Source organism: Microtus oregoni, unplaced genomic scaffold (assembly GCF_018167655.1).
Source record: "Microtus oregoni isolate MIOR12 unplaced genomic scaffold, Mior012 000009F_ref0000495, whole genome shotgun sequence".
Classification (NCBI taxonomy): domain Eukaryota; kingdom Metazoa; phylum Chordata; class Mammalia; order Rodentia; family Cricetidae; genus Microtus; species Microtus oregoni.
In genome coordinates, this window is record NW_024543068.1 from 13,064,432 (window position 1) to 13,081,398 (window position 16,967).

Sequence of the window (16,967 nt, forward strand, 5' to 3'; positions counted from 1 at the left end):
TCAAAAGATAATTAGTGGGGTCAACAAAATGGCCTAATGGGTAAAGGTACCAAGGAGTCACACAGTGGAAGAAACTGACTCCCAATTCTATTCTGACTTCTACACACAGATAAACAAAAGTTATGGTGAAAATTAGTAGCTGAGCATAGTGACAAACACTTGTAAACCCAGCAGTTGTAAGTCTGAGGCAAAAATCCCAAATTCAAGGCCTGCCTGGAGGGGGCTGGAGAGATGGCTCAGTGGTTAAGAGCATTGCCTGCTCTTCCAAAGGTCCTGAGTTCAATTCCCAGGAACCACATAGTGGCTCACAACCATCTGTAATGAGATCTGGTGCCCTCTTCTGGCCTACAGACATACACACAGACAGAATATTGTATACATAATAAATAAATATTTTTTTTTTAAAGGAAAACTTTGGCCGGGCGGTGGTGGCGCACGCCTTTAATCCCAGCACTCGGGAGGCAGAGGCAGGCGGATCTCTGTGAGTTTGAGACCAGCCTGGTCTACAAGAGCTAGTTCCAGGACAGGCTCCAAAACCACAGAGAAACCCTGTTTCAAAAAAAAAAAAAAAAAAAAAAGGCCTGCCTGGAATATGTAATGAGTTGTAGATCAGTCTGAGACACAGAGACTGTCTCAAAACCCCAAACAAAGAGCGACTGAGATGACACAGGAGGAAAAGGGTAAGGGCGTCTGTCACACAGGCTGGCAACTTCCTAAGTTAGTTTTATAAGTAAAAGTGGCTAGAGGTGACTCCACAAAGTTGTCTCTGACCTCCCTTATTGCACAAAGGCAGAAGCATTCATACACACACCATACTTACACAACAAAACACTCATTTCACTTTCAGTGTCTTCTTTAAAATACATGACTTGAATTCCTTTTCCTAAGTTAAATGTCTTCAGACTCTTACAAGTCTATACAAATAAAAATCTCTTACCTAACATAGACATTGCAATTTTAAGTATGTGGGCACCTCACCTCTGCTTCATTTCTTTCACATTTGAGATTCCACAGAACTGCCCTGGTTTTTTTTCCAGTAACGCAATAACTTTGCCCTTGAATTTTAAGTGTTCCTAAACAGCCCTCTGAGGAATGCCTAAAACCTACTTCTCCAATAGGTGGCGACATTGTTCTTTTAAAAAGAAAAACCACATCAGGACACTAGAGTATGAACTAGTTATTAATTTATTTTAACTTAGAATGTATAGCTATACACAGGATGGCAGTCTGAGAGTTCCACAAGTCAACTGTACTGATTTAATCTGCAGCATTGTTACATAAAACAAAACTTGGATACTCTTCCTGGAAAATTTAATATTCCTTCAATGTTGGTTGGTTTTTGAGGTGACCAAAACAAAAAGTACTTTGAGATCTGACAAGTATGGAAAACCTAAGTGACGGTAATTAGACTCCATCAGGGTCTTCTGGGGTGTTGGAAGCACCACGCTCTGCTGTTTGATACTTCTCCAGTTTAGCAATCAATTCTTTCGCGGGATTGAAGACCCCATAGGTCTGCTGCTCACAAACATAGCAGCGTGGAGTGGTACGGTAATGCTGCAGGGCACAGGCCTCGCAGAAATAATGCTTACACTTGGTGACAACTGGATTTCGGAAGGTTTGGCGACAGATGAAACATTTGAATGGTATTTCGTCATCATCACTTTCTACTTCGTAGTTTTCATCTTCATATACACCATAACGGCCCTCATCAAGCTCACGTTCTATCTGCCACCCGTGCTTGTAATCTGAACGGTCATGGAGGAATTTGCAGCTGTCTCCAAAGCCACAGAAGCCGGTTTCCTTGTAGTCCTTACAGATGTCAGGCTGGTAATCCCAGCGCACGGTGGCACGTAGATGTTCAGGAGCTCGGATGGGGCCTTTTCTCACCATACCGGAGGAGGCATTGCCCATGGACGTGTCCTTGGGCTTCATGTATTTCTGATAATTATTAATTCCACGATAGATCTTGTCATCCTCCTTGCCTCTCAACTCCTCCTGGATTTTTTGGCTGCGCTCAAAGATGGCCTGTGCGTCTTTCTCCTTTTCTGTGTCCAGTTCGTAGACAGCTGTCGCCCCCATATCTTCCGGCCCCACCGGTTTCGCCGAGCGCGTGGACTTGTAGACTACGCCCAGACTCTCATTCTCGGTCTTCTCCTCCTCTTCGCTGCTCAGATCACAGTAGGCCGCCTTCTGTTTACCACTGCCACTCGTCTTCTGAATCATTGGATTGTGGGTGGCCCGCTTTTTCTCTGGTCTCACCACTGCGCAGCTCTCCTCGCTACTGCTTCCGCTTTCCCCAGAGTCGGGGTCGCACACTGGCCGCTTCCGGCGGCCAGCACTCCCTTTCCGCCCGGGCTTTTTGAAGAGGAAAGAGCACACCTGGTCCGCCGACTTTCCCTGAGAAATTTGCTCTGCCATCTTCGACTTCCGAGCGCTGAAACGGCTAGCAGTATCTACGGGATGCTGGGTGGCGCGGGATACTACGTCATTCGCAGCTACGTCACTACAGAGCCGCAGTCTGTCGGTCGCTGGGGCCGAGAACGTCAGAGCGCATGCACCAGCCAGCAAAGGTTTAAGAAAAAGATGCCCTCAGTCTTTAGTTAAATGCTGTTGTGCTTCTTGTTTTGCAATGAATACAAAATTTCCGGCTCAAAGAATTTACAATCTAGTAGGGAAGATAAGGTAAATCAAGATGTGTTCTGTATCAAATCCCATGGGAAGACATAAAGAATCTTAAACAGGACTCTAGGGGAAGGCCTGGGGAGAAAGTGCATTTAAGGTAAGCCTTTGAAGGCTAGGAGAAATTTTAATGGATAGAGATCTATCAGAAATCTATTAAAATAAAATATTCTGAACAAAGCAAGAAAGACAGAACTGGTGTGTAGTTGATAGATTGCTTCTCAAGCATGCCCAAGGCACTGACTTCAAGCACAAATAAAGGAGAAGACTTGAAAGTTATGTGAATATCCAATTTGGATAAATTAATGGATAAAAGACCATGTATTGGTATAAGTGTATTGTTATAAAAGATTAAAATTTAATTTAAGATGGGCATGGTGGTGTACACTTTTGATCTCAGCACTTGCAAGACAGAGGTCAGTAGACCTCTGTGAGTTCCAGTCTGGCCTGGTCTACAAAATGGATTTCCAGGACAGCCAGAGCTGTTACAAAGAGAAACCCTGTCTCGAAAAACAAAAACAGGCAGGGCAGTGGTGGCACATGCCTTTAATCCCAACACATGGGAGGCAGAGGCAGGTGGAGCTCTGTGAGTTTGAGGCCAGCCTGGTTTACCAGGCTAGTTCCAGGACAGACTCCAAAGATACAGAGAAACCTTGTCTCAAAAAACAAAAAAAAAAAAAAAACAAAAAAAAAAGGAAAGAAGAATAGAAACAAAATTAAAATTAGATAGGTGTACAGTCTTAACTTACATATTAGGCTGCTTAGACAATATGCTCTTTACAGCTGAGAAATATAGATTCTTGAGGGAAGTGATCAGATCATCAGATCTGATATTTTAAAGATTCCTAATGGAATTGAGGCATTCCTGTAATCCCAACACATAGGAGGCAGAGGCAAGATCAGCTCAGAGCCACCCTGGGCTACATGAGACCCTTCTCAAAATAAAATTAAGGTGGGGCTTACAGAGATGATTCAAAGATTAATAGCATGTATTGCTCTTGCAGAAGATCCGAGTTCAGTTCCCAATACCAACATAAGTTGGCTAACAACTACCTATAACTCCAGCTCCAAAGGCTCCAAAACTCTTCTAGCCTCTTTGGGTACATGCACACATGTGCACACACCCAACACCTATACACATAACTAAAAATAAAATCTGAGGGAAAAAAGTGAAAACAAAATAATTTGGGAGGCTTATGCCTGTAATCCTAGTACCTGAGAGGTTGAGGCAGGGATGTTGTAACAAGCATGAGGCCAGTCTGGGTATACAGAAAGTTCCAGGCCAGCCTTTATATAACAAGATTGTGGGGGCTGGAGAGATGGCTCAGTGGTTAAGAGCATTGCCTGCTCTTCCAAAGGTCCTGAGTTCAATTCCCAGCAACCACATGGTGGCTCACAACCATCTGTAAAGACGTCTGGCGCCCTCAACTGGCCTTCAGGCATACAGACAGAATATTGTATACATAATAAATAAATAAATATTAAAAAAAAAGATTGTGTCTCAAGCAACCTAAACAGTGCTGCTACTGCTGTGTATACTTAGGGTTATAAGGGTGTATGGTGGTTACAGTTCTTTGACACTATCTTCAAGTGATGGAACCTGGTTTCCACCCCTAAAATGTGGACCTGATTTAGAGACTCTCCAGAAATGTTGCTATACCACTGGAAACGATGTTATGAGGAAAGCTGCTGGGCTAGGGTCCAGGTCAATAGTGGAGTGCTTTCAACACACACACACACACACACACACGAAGATAGCTTCTTCACAGCTCTTGAATTATTCACTCTCAATGTTACCCACCAACATATAACTAGGACACTCAAGCAGCTTACCGAGTGTCCAGGTGAATGATGCTGAGGCCTACCGTCTGTCACTGACAACACCTGCACAGCCATATGAATGTGCCAATTTGGAAGCAAATTCTTAAGCTTTAATCAAGCATTCAGATGATTCTATCCCTAGGTATACCATGGAAATCAGAAAATAGCATAAAACAGGCCTTTCAGGAAACTTCAGTGTTCCTCACCTCATTCAACCCTACCCATACAGCCTTCTTTTTTTTTTTTGTTTTTTTTTTGTTTTTTTTTTTGTTTTTTGTTTTTTCGAGACAGGGTTTCTCTGTGGCTTTGGAGCCTGTCCTGGAACTAGCTCTCTAGACCAGGCTGGTCTCGAACTCACAGAGATCCGCCTACCTCTGCCTCCCGAGTGCTGGGATTAAAGGCGTGCGCCACCATCGCCCGGCTCCATACAGCCTTCTTATTTTTCCTAAAATGTCTCTCATCCTAAATACATTTTCCTGTGGAACTCTCCTACTGACAATTCCTAAGGACATATATGTAGTTTTACTACTAATATGATAGGTGTCTTGGCTGAGATTTGCCAAGTTCACAAATCAATGCCTAGAAAGAAAAAAACTTTGTCAGGCAGGTGAACGGACTCAGCAGATAAGGGTGTTTGCCACCAAGCCTGACCATCTGAGTTGACCTCTGAAACCTACGTGGTAGAAGGAAAGGACTGACTACAAGATGACCTCCTCTCACCTCCACACAGATACACTCCACACACAAACACACATATAGAAAATAGACATACAGATAACATAAAAATATATACAACAGATGAAATATTTTCCTTTCTTTTCTCTAAAATATCATGATTTTTCTCAGGAATAAATGTGAGAACTTTTCTGGGGGGCATTAAGTTGTTAATCCAATCTTCTTAATGAGAGACAGTTCACTGAACTTACTGCTTTTTCAGTGACAGGTTTAGTTCCCAGCACCAACGTGGTGGCTCACAACTTTCAGTCAGTCTAGTTCCAGGGTATCCAGCATCCTTTTCTGGCCTCCTCCAGCCCCAGTAATACATGCAGCATACTTAAATTCATACAGGCAAATATGCACATACATAAATCCTTTTTTTAAAAGAAGAAGAAACAAAGAAATTTACCTCATCTAATTCTTTTTCCACTTGGATTTTTCTCTTCTGGAATTGTTTTATTGTCTTTAACTCTGTCTGAATCATGCCAATTTCTTTGGCTTTTTGATAAAACTGTCCCTCCAACTCATTTATTTGCATAGTATACTTTTGTTCCTGTATCCAAAAAAAAAAAAAGGAAATGAGTTAAGAAAAACAAATGTTCCACAGAACCATGCTTTATCTGAGGCCTGAGCCATTATGTATCTTCTCAAAAGAACTGTTCCACCTCTATTTTGCATAAAGCTATAATTTTTGCACAAAATTTTAATTTCTGTAAAATAATGCCAGTGGACCTTAAATAAGAAAAAAAATTCAGGAATCTGTTTTTTTGTTTGTTTGTTTGTTTGATTTTTGAGACAGGGTTTCTCTGTAGCTTTGAAGCCTGTCCTGGAACTAGTTCTTGTAGACCAGGCTGGCCTTGAACTCACAAAGATCCACCTGCCTCTGCCTCCCAAGTGCTGGGATTAAAGGTGTGTGCCACCGCGCCAGGCGTTTTTTGGTTTTTGTCTATGTAGCTCAGAAAGTAGAATGTGTGGTTAGTATGTGAAACCCTGGTTCAGACCCCAGAAGAAAGTAAAACCCAAATCAAATAAGACACCTCTAAAATTCAAAGCTTCTGGGTTTGGTTGGCAAGACAATCTTACAGAAAGGAATTTCATATTATATTTAAGACAGGGTCTTCCCACTTGTTTCCCTTCAACTTCCTTAGCCTCCCATTACTGTGCCCTTGAACTATGTAGCCTAGGCTAGTTTTGAACTCTCAGCAATCCTCCTGCCTCAGCCTCCTGAATGCTAGAATTGCAGAATGAGCCACCACACCTGGTTTTCACCTAGTTTTAAAAAAAGCAGTAGTGTTGAATTAAAGAAGTGTCATGCATGAAATCCTGGGTTCGATCCTCAACACCACACGGAGGAAATATTTTTGCAGTTTTGATCAGAGACCTTTATTGATATGTATTAGGAGAGAAACCACCTGCCCTCAAAAAGTTTTACATTATTTTGAACTCTTCTAGCAATCTACAGGTGGTGATATTAGTGTTCTGAGATTGTTACTGTAGTAAGCCCTAAGTAATAAGGTAATTATACTGATATCATTTAGAAGTCTCTGTAAGGGATAAAGGTGTATCATACATCAAAATAAAAATCTTGTGAGTCTGGGTGTGTAACATTAGGTATAACATCTGCCAGCATGAAGAAACCCCTGGGTTTGATCTTTAGCACACAACCCAGCCCGATATTCTTGCATCTGTACTCCAAGTATTATTATTCATTTTGGAACTTGGTATCCGTGTTTTTTGAGAGAAGATCTTGCTATGTTGCCCACGACACTGACCTTGAGAACATCTAAACTCCTAAACTCAAGTAGAACTCCCACTTCAGCCTTTGAAGTAGCTGGTGTGTGCCACATACCCCTATAAGATGCTACTTTTGGACATTTGTATATACAAGTACATGAGTTTTATATTTGTTCATTTCTTGTTTTGTTTTTGTTAAAGATCTGGGGGTCAATGCTTCTGAACCCCCCTTTTCATTCTTTTTAATTTTTTTTGGGGGGGAGGTTTGAGTCGGGGTTTCTGTGTCTAACAGTCTTGACTGTGCTAGGATTAAAGGCAGGCATACACTACTTCCTTCCAGCTTCACTTATTGGGCCTAAAATAACCAAACTCACCAGAAATCTGGTTCCCTAATAAGTAAACTATTAGTATATGTAGATACTTACCAATTTTTCCTTCTCTTCTTTGGCTTTTTCCTTTGTTTCAACTAATTGCTGTTTCAGTTTTTCTATCTGTAGAAGACAAAATGCAAGAGTAAGGTGACACAGAATTGCTTTGTGTCCTATTTCTATTCATAAGCTTTATTAATTTATGTAATAGTAAAGACAGTAAGCCAGGAAAGACAGTGAAGAAGGAAGGGACAGGGATTTTCTCGTATACTTAATCTGTTATTGACATTTCCGAGATCTAGCTACCATCAGAATTACGTGGATAATTTTTTTGTTGTTATAAAATACACAACATTGGGCTGGAGAAATGACTCAGTGACTCAGAGTGTTTACTGCCCTTGCAGCGGACCCAAGCCTAATTCCTAGCACCCACATAGCAGCTCACAACTGCTTATAACTCCAGTACCAGGATCTGCTATCTTCTGGCCTCCGTACAGACTCCTGCATGGATATGATGCTTAGGCACACACAGATACACATAAAAACCACAACGTTGAATTTACTCTGGCAACCTCTTCTTTTTAAATACGGTTTTTCGAGATAGGATTTCACTGTATAGTGCTGGCTGTCCTAGATCTCACTGTGTAGACCAGGATGCCCTCACATTCAGAGATTCACCTGCCTCTGTCTCGTGAGTATTGGGAGTAAATGCATGTGCCGCCACCACCAGGCTCTGTCAACCATTTTTAAGTGCTCTCAGGTAAGTAAGTGGTTCTTGTTCTTGTTGTTACCTAAAAGGTCTTTAGAATTTTTCATTTTGCAGTTCTCCTTTTCCTCTCCTCTTTGCCTTTTCTTCTCCTCTTTTCCTCTCCTCATTTTACCTTGTTTCTTAAATCTGAATCCCTTATGTATTTCAAATGACTTGAATCATACAGCATTTGACCACATGTTACTGGTTCATATCATGTAACATAATGTCCCTGAGGTTTACTATACTGTAGCATGTTACATGGTTTTCTTAAGACTATCCAATTGTCTATAAATATGTAAACATTATCTTTTTCTCTTTGGGGAGGAGTGATGGGTAGAGAAAGGGTTCTGCTATGTATACATGACTGACCTGGAACTGGATATGTAGACTAGGCTAGCCGCAAACACGGAGATCTACCTGTCTCCCAGGAGAGCTGATTAAAATGTGTGCAGCCACGCCCAGCCTCACTTTATTTTCTCTATCCATCTATTTTTTAATAGAATTTTAAATTGTCAGTTGTTTTTTCAAATGTTTTAAAAATTATGTGTTGTGTCTGAATATGACCACCTTTGTATGGGTGTCACTGGTGGTCAAGAAGCATCAGATATCCCTGAAGCTGGAGTTCTAAGCAGTTGTGAGCTGTCTGATGTGGGTGCTGGAAATCAAATTTAGGTCCTCTGAAAGAATAGCACACACTCTTACCTGCTAAGCCATCACTCCAGTGGTATTTTTAAGCTGCTTTCATCTCTGTTGATGTAGATAATGCTACAAGAAAGAAAAAGCTAATGATAGCAAAGCTATTCTGAAATAACAGCTTGCTTCAAGTGGAGTTAAGTGTAGATGGAAGTTGTCTTGCAAGCCACTCCCAAGTTAATCACACAGAGGCTTAATATGAATTATAAATGCTCAGTCAACAGTTCAGGCTTGTTATTAACTAACTCATACATAAATTAACCCATATTTCTTTCTTTCTTTTTTTTTTTTTTTGGTTTTTCGAGACAGGGTTTCTCTGTGTCTGTGGAGCCTGTCTTGGAACTAGCTCTGTAGACCAGGCTGGTCTCGAACTCACAGAGATCCACCTGCCTCTGCCTCCCGAGTGCTGGGATTAAAGGCGTGTGCCACCATCGCCCGGCTTTTTTGGATTTTCGAGACAGGGTTTCTCTGTAGCTTTGGTGCCTGTCCTGGAACTAGCTCTTGTAGACCAGATTGGCCTCGAACTCACAGAGATCCGCCTGCCTCTGCCTCCTGAGTGCTGGGATTAAAGGCGTGTGCCACCACCGCCCATATTTCTTATCTACCCTCTGCCGCGTGACTCAGGGCTTATTACCTCATTTTCTACACATCCTGCTTCTTCTGTGTCTTCTGGCATCTCCTTTGACCTCACCCTTCTTCATCCCTGCATCCTTAGTTTGGTTTTCCCACCTATACTCCTGCCTGGCTACTAGCCAGTCAGCTTTTTATAAATCAATCTGAGTGACGAATCTTTACAGTGTACAAAAGGATTATTCCATAGCAGTTAAGGGCTAACTACAGTGCCCTAACCATGTGATGAGATTTCAAGGTCTTACCATCTTTAAAAAGAAAAAAACAGCCCAGCATTTGAAGGCAGAGGCAGATAGGTGTCTGTAAGTTTGAGGACAGCCAAGGCTACATAGAAAGACTCTGTCTCAAAGAAATAGAAAACAAAACTTTAAAAAATATAACCATGTCACATAAACACAGAGGGAAGTTATGGGGTTCACAGTTTTCTACCTACCTACCATATTATCTTTCTCCTGATCCTGCTTCTTCAAGTAGCTTAATACAGACATAGTGTCTTTTTCCAATTTATAGTGCTGTTTCTTTAAGTCTTCATTATTTTTTGCCAGTCTTCGGGAAGTATCACGATACTCAATCCTAGAGAGTTCTGTGACTTCCAATCTGGCCTCCCAAAGAGAGGCATTGGCCTTGGCTTGCTCAATCACTTGGTCCTCTGCTTTCACTACTTTCCTACAGAAGATGATAGTGAGAATACGTGACTTTCTTTACCTTATCAGCACCATTTCTCTTCTGTTGTGCTTGGCACTGCCTGGCACATAAAAGCATTCCCGTTGGGTGAATGCATTAATGAGAAATACACATCCATTTGTGTTCATATAAGAGAAGAGGAATGCTCTGGGGTGTGACTTTAGAGGACTAGAACAACAAAGAGGCAATAAGACACCAAATGCATCTCATAAAGCTCTATGCCTTCTCATTTACTTCATTCTTCCGTATTTCTTCAATTATTTTTTGCTGTGCTGGGTATCAGACCTGATCTCAAGCATGCTAGGGAAATACTCTACAGTTCCAGATCCTAATCTTTTCTACTAGTTCACTCAGTTGTGAACCTTGGCTCACTCCCCCCACTATGGCTACATTTCTACATGAGGATACATTTGTATGTCTGTAGTCTCCACACCCACTCCATCCCCAGTTTTTGTTATTGTTATTTTGTTTTGGCTAGTTCATGCACAAATGATCAAATTATTTGAACAAGTATTTTAAATATTTTACTTGCTGGTACCACAGTAAACCAGGTTTTAAGGGAAAACACACACCATAATCATTAATGTTGAGAGAAAAAAGAAATTTAAGTAAGGCCCTAGGGATGAAGACTGGTAACAGCAGAACCATGAAAAACAGTAAGAGTGGATTCAAAGCTTTAAGTGATAAAAGGTGAGGTTCTTCAAAATAAATGTCTCGAAAAACCAAAAAAAAAATAGTTTCACCTATAATAGAATTTTAAATTTTAAATAGTCTCCCGAAAGCATGTAAGATCCTTCCTACTTACACTGTCGCCTTCCATATCCTCTCAACTCCTGATTCTTTACTCCTTTTGCACATCTACCTTTGTTCTCTTCGAATTCAGGCCAGCTGCACTCCTAATTCTCCAGTCTCTCCCTTTCCAGTGTGACTTAGACACTAGCAATAGAATGCCTTTCCACAACCTCCAGCTGGGACCAGACAGTATCAAGAAGTGATGTGAGCACTTAGCTGTCTCTAAGAAAAAGACCACCAAGTTACTGGAGAAACAAAGGAGGGTTTCTCAAATGAGCCATGGAATATCCAAGGAATACAAAGTATGTTATTGTTCCTCCTCGTTCTCATGTGTTCTGAAGATGAAGAGCCAAAAATAAAAAACATGGCTGTAAGTAGCAGGAAGGCGATAAGCTCTCGGCAATTTTTAGAATGTTCTAGACTGAGAAGTTATATTTTGTTTTCTCAGTCACCTTATAGAATATATATGTCAGGACGTCAGGGATGTGGCTCTGGGGTAGAACACTTGCCTATCAGGAGAAGGCCTGAGTTTGATCCTTGGAGTAGGGGTAGGGAGACTACAAATCATTAGCTTATCATTTTACACAGGAATAAAATAGAAAACACGATGGTAGGGGTTTAACTGCGGATGGTGGGATGACGGGTGATTTTTTTCTTTCTCCTTTAGTATTTCCCATATCTCCCAAGCTTTCTGTACTGAGTATAACTTGCTCTAAGTTACTCTGCTGGAGACGGAACCTAGGACCCTGCACGAGTACTCTATCACTCAGCTACACTCACACACCAAACAAGTTACCTTTTTGGGTTTTCCTTTTCTTTCTTTCTTTCTTTCTTTCTTTCCTTTTCTTTTCTTTTCTTTTTTTAAAGAGACAAGAGCTTCCTATGTAGCCCTAGCTACCCTAGAATTTGTGCCTCAGCCTCCAGAGCAACATGATGGCTGGTGTGCGTTTATTGAACCTATCTCCAATGAATTCACTTCATAATCACAAGTTTAAGGGATTCCTTTGCGGTTCCCACATACAGTGGTGTTGAATTCCATGTGTGCCTCCAAAGTCTTTAGGAACTACGGGGGTAGCCCACTAGGTCTATTTAGTTGACATTCTAGAGGCAACTCGTGGCACCTAGAGGTGGGGGATCTGACCAATCTGGTCAAATTCTTTTGCGTTCTCCCTTTGATCCAAAAGAATTCCTGAAAGGCCCAGGGAACAACTTTAACAACTCAGACCAGAGCCAGTCTCAGAATGGAGCGCTCTAAAGATGCTAGGGCTAAGTTGGAGTTGGACAGGGTAAGAGCTGTCCTCAGAAGCCGCGGCCCTAGATTCAAACAGCCCAGAGGAAAAGGGTTGCTCTGCGTCGCCGCCGCGCTTACTTTTCTTTTTCTTTGCCTTTGTTCTTGCCTTTCCTCTTGTCCTTTGCCGGCATTTTGACTTCTCCAGGAGTCTCACCGCCGTTGTCTCCTGGTGGCCGCCACCTGGGCAGACTCGGTTTCTAAGGAAACCACCACGCCAAAGGGCTAACGTCCTCCGTGCCGTTGAGGGCACGCGGAGGGCGCACGCGCGTGACGTGAGCGCGCCGAGGGGCGGGGCGGAGAGCGCTCCGAGGAGGCTGGCGTCTGCGCCTGGGCGGTGCGCGCGGTGAGTGTGCACGAGCCCCGGCGGCGTACCCGTGGTTGGGGCCGGGCGGGAGGCCGCGAAGCTGGGAAGGGCGGGAGCGGGGCAGCGGGACGCGGGGTCGCGGCGTCCTAGCCCCGAGAGCCTGGCCTCACACCTCACGAGGCTCACTTCCCAGCGGCTCTCCGACCGCTACGCGCTCATCCGAGCGGCGCCGGTGGGGCTCGTCGCGCTTCAGGTCGGGCCGGCGGCTCCTCCACGTCCCCGGCGCGGCCAGCGCGGCGGTCCTGCCCGCGTCCCTGCTGCTGCCCCCGCGGCTCCCGCGCTGCCCGGTTCATGCTTACCTCCCTTCCATCCCTGCTACGGTCTCGCGGGCTCGGGAGAGGACTGCGCACCCGGGGACGCCCCAGGCCAAACGCTTTCAGGGAGGCGGTTGACTTTTCCCAGGGCGGTGGCTGGGGCGAGGCTGCCAGCCTTCGCGGGTCAGCGCGCTCTGCCGCTCTGAAGCCATCTCCCTACCCCGAGCTGCGTGACAACGAGGGTCGTCCGCCCCTGTGTCTGCAGTGGTAGGTGCTCGACTCCAGCCAACTCCCCGGTTACAGTTAGCAAATATCGCCCGCATCCTCTAGTGACCACAGTCTAGTCCCTTTGCTGCAAGTTGCATAAAGTTGCAAGTGCTTGCCTCTTATCCCGGGAAAAGGAGTACTCCAGTGTTCTAGTTTGTTCCCAGAGGAGGAGCCCTGTGATTATGCCTTCATTCAGTGAGAGCGAGTGAGTCATTACGGAAGACAGGTATTGTGGCTGCCAAGTCAATAGTTAGACTTATGAGCGAAAGCCCTGTTTTGCATTATCCTCCGTTTCAAATTACAGTTAACAGTTATTTGAAACATAATTGTTAGACACCCCCCCCCCACACACACACACAGTTCTTTAGGGAGAACTTGATTACTATGCTCTTAACTATAAGGTGAAGCCCCGCCCTGCTTCATCCCTGGGGGCGTGGCTTATGTAGTTTGTAAATTTTGCAATGTGGTTGATTCGGTAAAGGACCTTAAAAAACGTTTTGAGAGCCGGGCGGTGGTGGCGCACGCCTTTAATCCCAGCACTCGGGAGGCAGAGGTAGGCGGATCTCTGTGAGTTCGAGACCAGCCTGGTCTACAGAGCTAGTTCCAGGACAGGCTCCAAAGCCACAGAGAAACCCTGTCTCGAAAAAAAAAAAAAAAAAAAAAAAAAAAACAAAAAACGTTTTGAGGGGGCGGGGCTGGAGAGATGGCTCAGTGGTTAAGAGCATTGCCTGCTCTTCCAAAGGTCCTGAGTTCAATTCCCAGCAACCACATGGTGGCTCACAACCATCTATAATAAGATCTGGTGCCCTCTTCTGGCCTGCAGGCATATACACAACACAGATAGACTATATATAACAAATCAATAAATAAATATTTTTAAAAAAAACCGTTTTGAACCATTCCTAACATAGTTATAGAATGTTTTGACTGTTTCTGGTTTGTTCTCTCCTCTGTGTGTGACACGCCAATAGACCCACGAGCAGAATTTCATTACTTCTGAGAAACAATGTATAAAGCGCCCTATTGATAGCAAGCAGAAAGGGAGTAGGGCATCTTCTGTCATATAGTGTATATTTAAACTTCATTACAAAAATCGATTGTAAATAAAAGCCAATCCCAAATTTACCATTTGAACATAGGCCTACTGATAAATGCATACTCAAAAAATTTTGACTTCAGTAAGATAGCTTCTTCGTTGGTTTTTTTTAAACCTTTATCTTTATTTTATGTATATGAGTGCACTGTTTGCCATTGTATGTGTGTGTGCCAGGTGCTTACAGTGCCCCTGGGGGCCAGAAGAGAAAATTGGAATTGGAATTACAGATGCTTGTGAGCTAACATGTGGATGCTGGGACTCAAACTTGGATCCTCTGGAAGAGCATCCAGTACTCTTAATCTTTCAGAACTATCTCTCCAGACCCACCCCACCCCTTTTTTATATAGGGTCTCAGTGTATGTATTTGCCTGGCCTAGAACTCACAAAGATCTGCCTTCCTTTGTCTCCAAGTGCTGGAATTAATGATGTGTACCACGATACCTGGCAAGATTGCCTCTTAATTATATGCATAGTACTTTACTTTTAATCTTTTTTTTTTTTTAGGCAGTGTCTCATATTTAGCTCTGACTGACCTGGAACTTACCATGTAGACCAGGCTAGCCTTGAACTCACAGAGATCTTCCTGCCTCTGCCTCCAGAGTGCCGGCTGGCTATGCATTGTGCTTTAAAATACTATATATTTTATTGTATTTTATCAAGCATAAAATAATCTGTTTTGAGACTAAAATAAAATTACAGCATTTCACCCTTTTATACCTGTTTTATGAATTTATTTTTATAGATTAAAATATGTGACATAAATAAATATATATCATTTTAAGACCTACCTAAAGTTATTGATATTTCACAACTCCATTCAAAGACTACTTTTTAAAAAAATTAAAATATAGTATCCATTTTCCCTTTCCTTTCTTCCATCCAGCTGTAATCAGTCCCATGTATTCCCCCTTATACTTACACACTCCCTCCTTCTTTCTTTCACAGCTTCTTTTTCTTTAACTGCTGATACATATATAGTTTTATTTATATGTGTGTGCATATATATATTCCTAAATAAATAAATACAACCTGCTCCGTCCATATTATGTTATTTGTATGTATATGGTTTCAGGGCTATCGAAGACCTGAGCGAAATGACACCAATAGACTTGCTAACATGGCAGGGGAAACCTTCCAAGGCCCCAACCCTACACAAAGAACTACAGGCAACCAAGTAATGCTGAGAATGGGAGACACAGTCTTCCCCAGGGAAGAGCCTCCCTCCCAGTTGGTTTTTCAGTACCAGGTGGTCCACCATGAATGTATATTAAAAAAAAGTTTAGAGCTGGCCAGTGGTGGCACACATCTTTATTCCCAACACTCAGGAGGCAGAGGCAGGAGGATCTCTGTGAGTTCAAGGCCAGCCTGGTCTACAGAGTGAATTCCAGGATAGCCAGAGCTACACAAAGAAACCCTGTCTCAAAAAGAAACTTTTAAATTTTCTCTCTCTCTGTGTGTATTGTGTAAATATGATGTGTGGGGGCAGATGAGTGTGTAGATGGATATGATGTGTGCATGGAATCCGTTCTCTTCCTGGGTCCTAAAAGTTGAGCTCAGGTCATAAGGTTTGCACGGCAAGTACTCTAATTATTCACTAAGCCATCTTGCCAGCACTGACACTAATCACAAAAGAAATGCCATGATACTCTATTCTGGTGGAAGTAGTTTTAGAGACTACAGTGTTCTGAGCCTCCGCATTCTCCACCAAAGAACTGGGTACTGTTATTCAGTCATCTTTCGACAGGAAGTAACTGAGAGTGAAGAGTGTGTGTGTGTGTGGGGGGGGAGTTCCTGTTCAGAAGCTTACCTGTTTCCATTTCCTTCCGCAATTGCTGACTAGCTAGCTTCACTGTTAAGTTTCATGAAATTTGCTTTGTTTCATTGTTGGGACCATTGAATGCTTTTAAGACATAGTCATTTAGTATTTTGTTGACTTTGACTTGTTGAGTGCTTTTAAGACATAGTCATTTAGCATTTTGTTGACTTGGACTTGTTGATGTTTTATGCTCAGTTTGCACAGTTCTTGGTTGATACAGAAATGAAGAGTACCTTGGCTGAATGTTCCAGCAGAGGGGACCATTATGACCCTGGTAAGTAGAGCATCGAGACACAGGTACCATCTCTGCTAGCTTGAAGCTGAATATGCACCTCAGATGCTTCTGCCTCCGGGTAGGAGTTGTTTGCTTTTATGTCATTCTTGAATTTGACCACCCTTTGCCAAAGGTAGATTTTTTTTTCTTACTCATTGATTATGTTATTATCAGGTGTGAGTTCAACTCAGGACTATTTTGTAGCAAAATTAATATTATGCCTAATCTTTTCTCCAGGTGTTTTTAGAACTGTTTAATCATTAGTTAACTATGACTTTACTGAGTTTTATTTACTTCAGAGATAAGGTTTTGTACTGAAAAACAGCCATTAATTTTGTTTTCATGCAGCTTGTAGAATCCTGGGTATGTTATGCCCAGATCTGCCAAGTCACCCAAAATCAACAAGGAGACTGAGTCCCGTATGTAAAACCAAAGAGTCTTTATTTTAATCAAGTTTGCAAACTCGGTCTCTCCATGTGTCCAACGTATTGGAATAATCGGAGAGCCCTGAGCTCAGTTAGAGTTGGGTTTTTATAGTAGTAAAGGTGGGGGTGAGGGGTTTCTGAGGTTCAGGGCCCCTGACTGGCTGACATTTGTCTAGGGGTGTCCTGGTGAGTGTGTGCTGGCAGGTGGTCCTATCTACAGCAGTTGGAACATTAGGCATTTCCTTTGAATGGTCTGTTCTTGGGTGGTGCTTGGGTAATCTCAGTTTGTGGTCCTTCCAGAAACCAGGTAT

The 16,967-nt window shown here is 42.8% G+C and overlaps 2 protein-coding genes across 4 annotated transcripts in view; both read right to left on the bottom strand.

The window, feature by feature from the left end:
- Positions 1-12,519, bottom strand: part of Bbof1 (basal body orientation factor 1) — a 31,416-nt gene extending 18,897 nt beyond the window's left edge. For 2 of the 3 annotated variants that reach the window (XM_041657945.1, XM_041657944.1), the window contains exons 1-4: positions 12,239-12,519; positions 9,831-10,059; positions 7,377-7,442; positions 5,627-5,770 (exon numbers count right to left, since the gene is read on the bottom strand). In XM_041657945.1, the coding sequence (XP_041513879.1) occupies positions 5,627-5,770; positions 7,377-7,442; positions 9,831-10,059; positions 12,239-12,291 (492 nt within the window). In that variant the 5' untranslated portion in view covers positions 12,292-12,519. The remainder of the gene's footprint in view (positions 1-5,626; positions 5,771-7,376; positions 7,443-9,830; positions 10,060-12,238) is intronic. The other variant, XM_041657946.1, reaches the window with a different exon arrangement.
- Positions 1,168-5,765, bottom strand: LOC121452124 (E3 ubiquitin-protein ligase RNF113A). The gene is made up of 2 exons (XM_041657949.1): positions 5,627-5,765; positions 1,168-2,665 (listed from the first exon to the last, which is right to left on the bottom strand). Exon 2 carries the CDS (start codon positions 2,416-2,418, stop codon positions 1,405-1,407), a length of 1,014 nt encoding a protein of 337 aa, XP_041513883.1. The 5' UTR covers positions 2,419-2,665; positions 5,627-5,765; the 3' UTR covers positions 1,168-1,404.
- Positions 12,520-16,967: the final 4,448 nt, after the last annotated feature.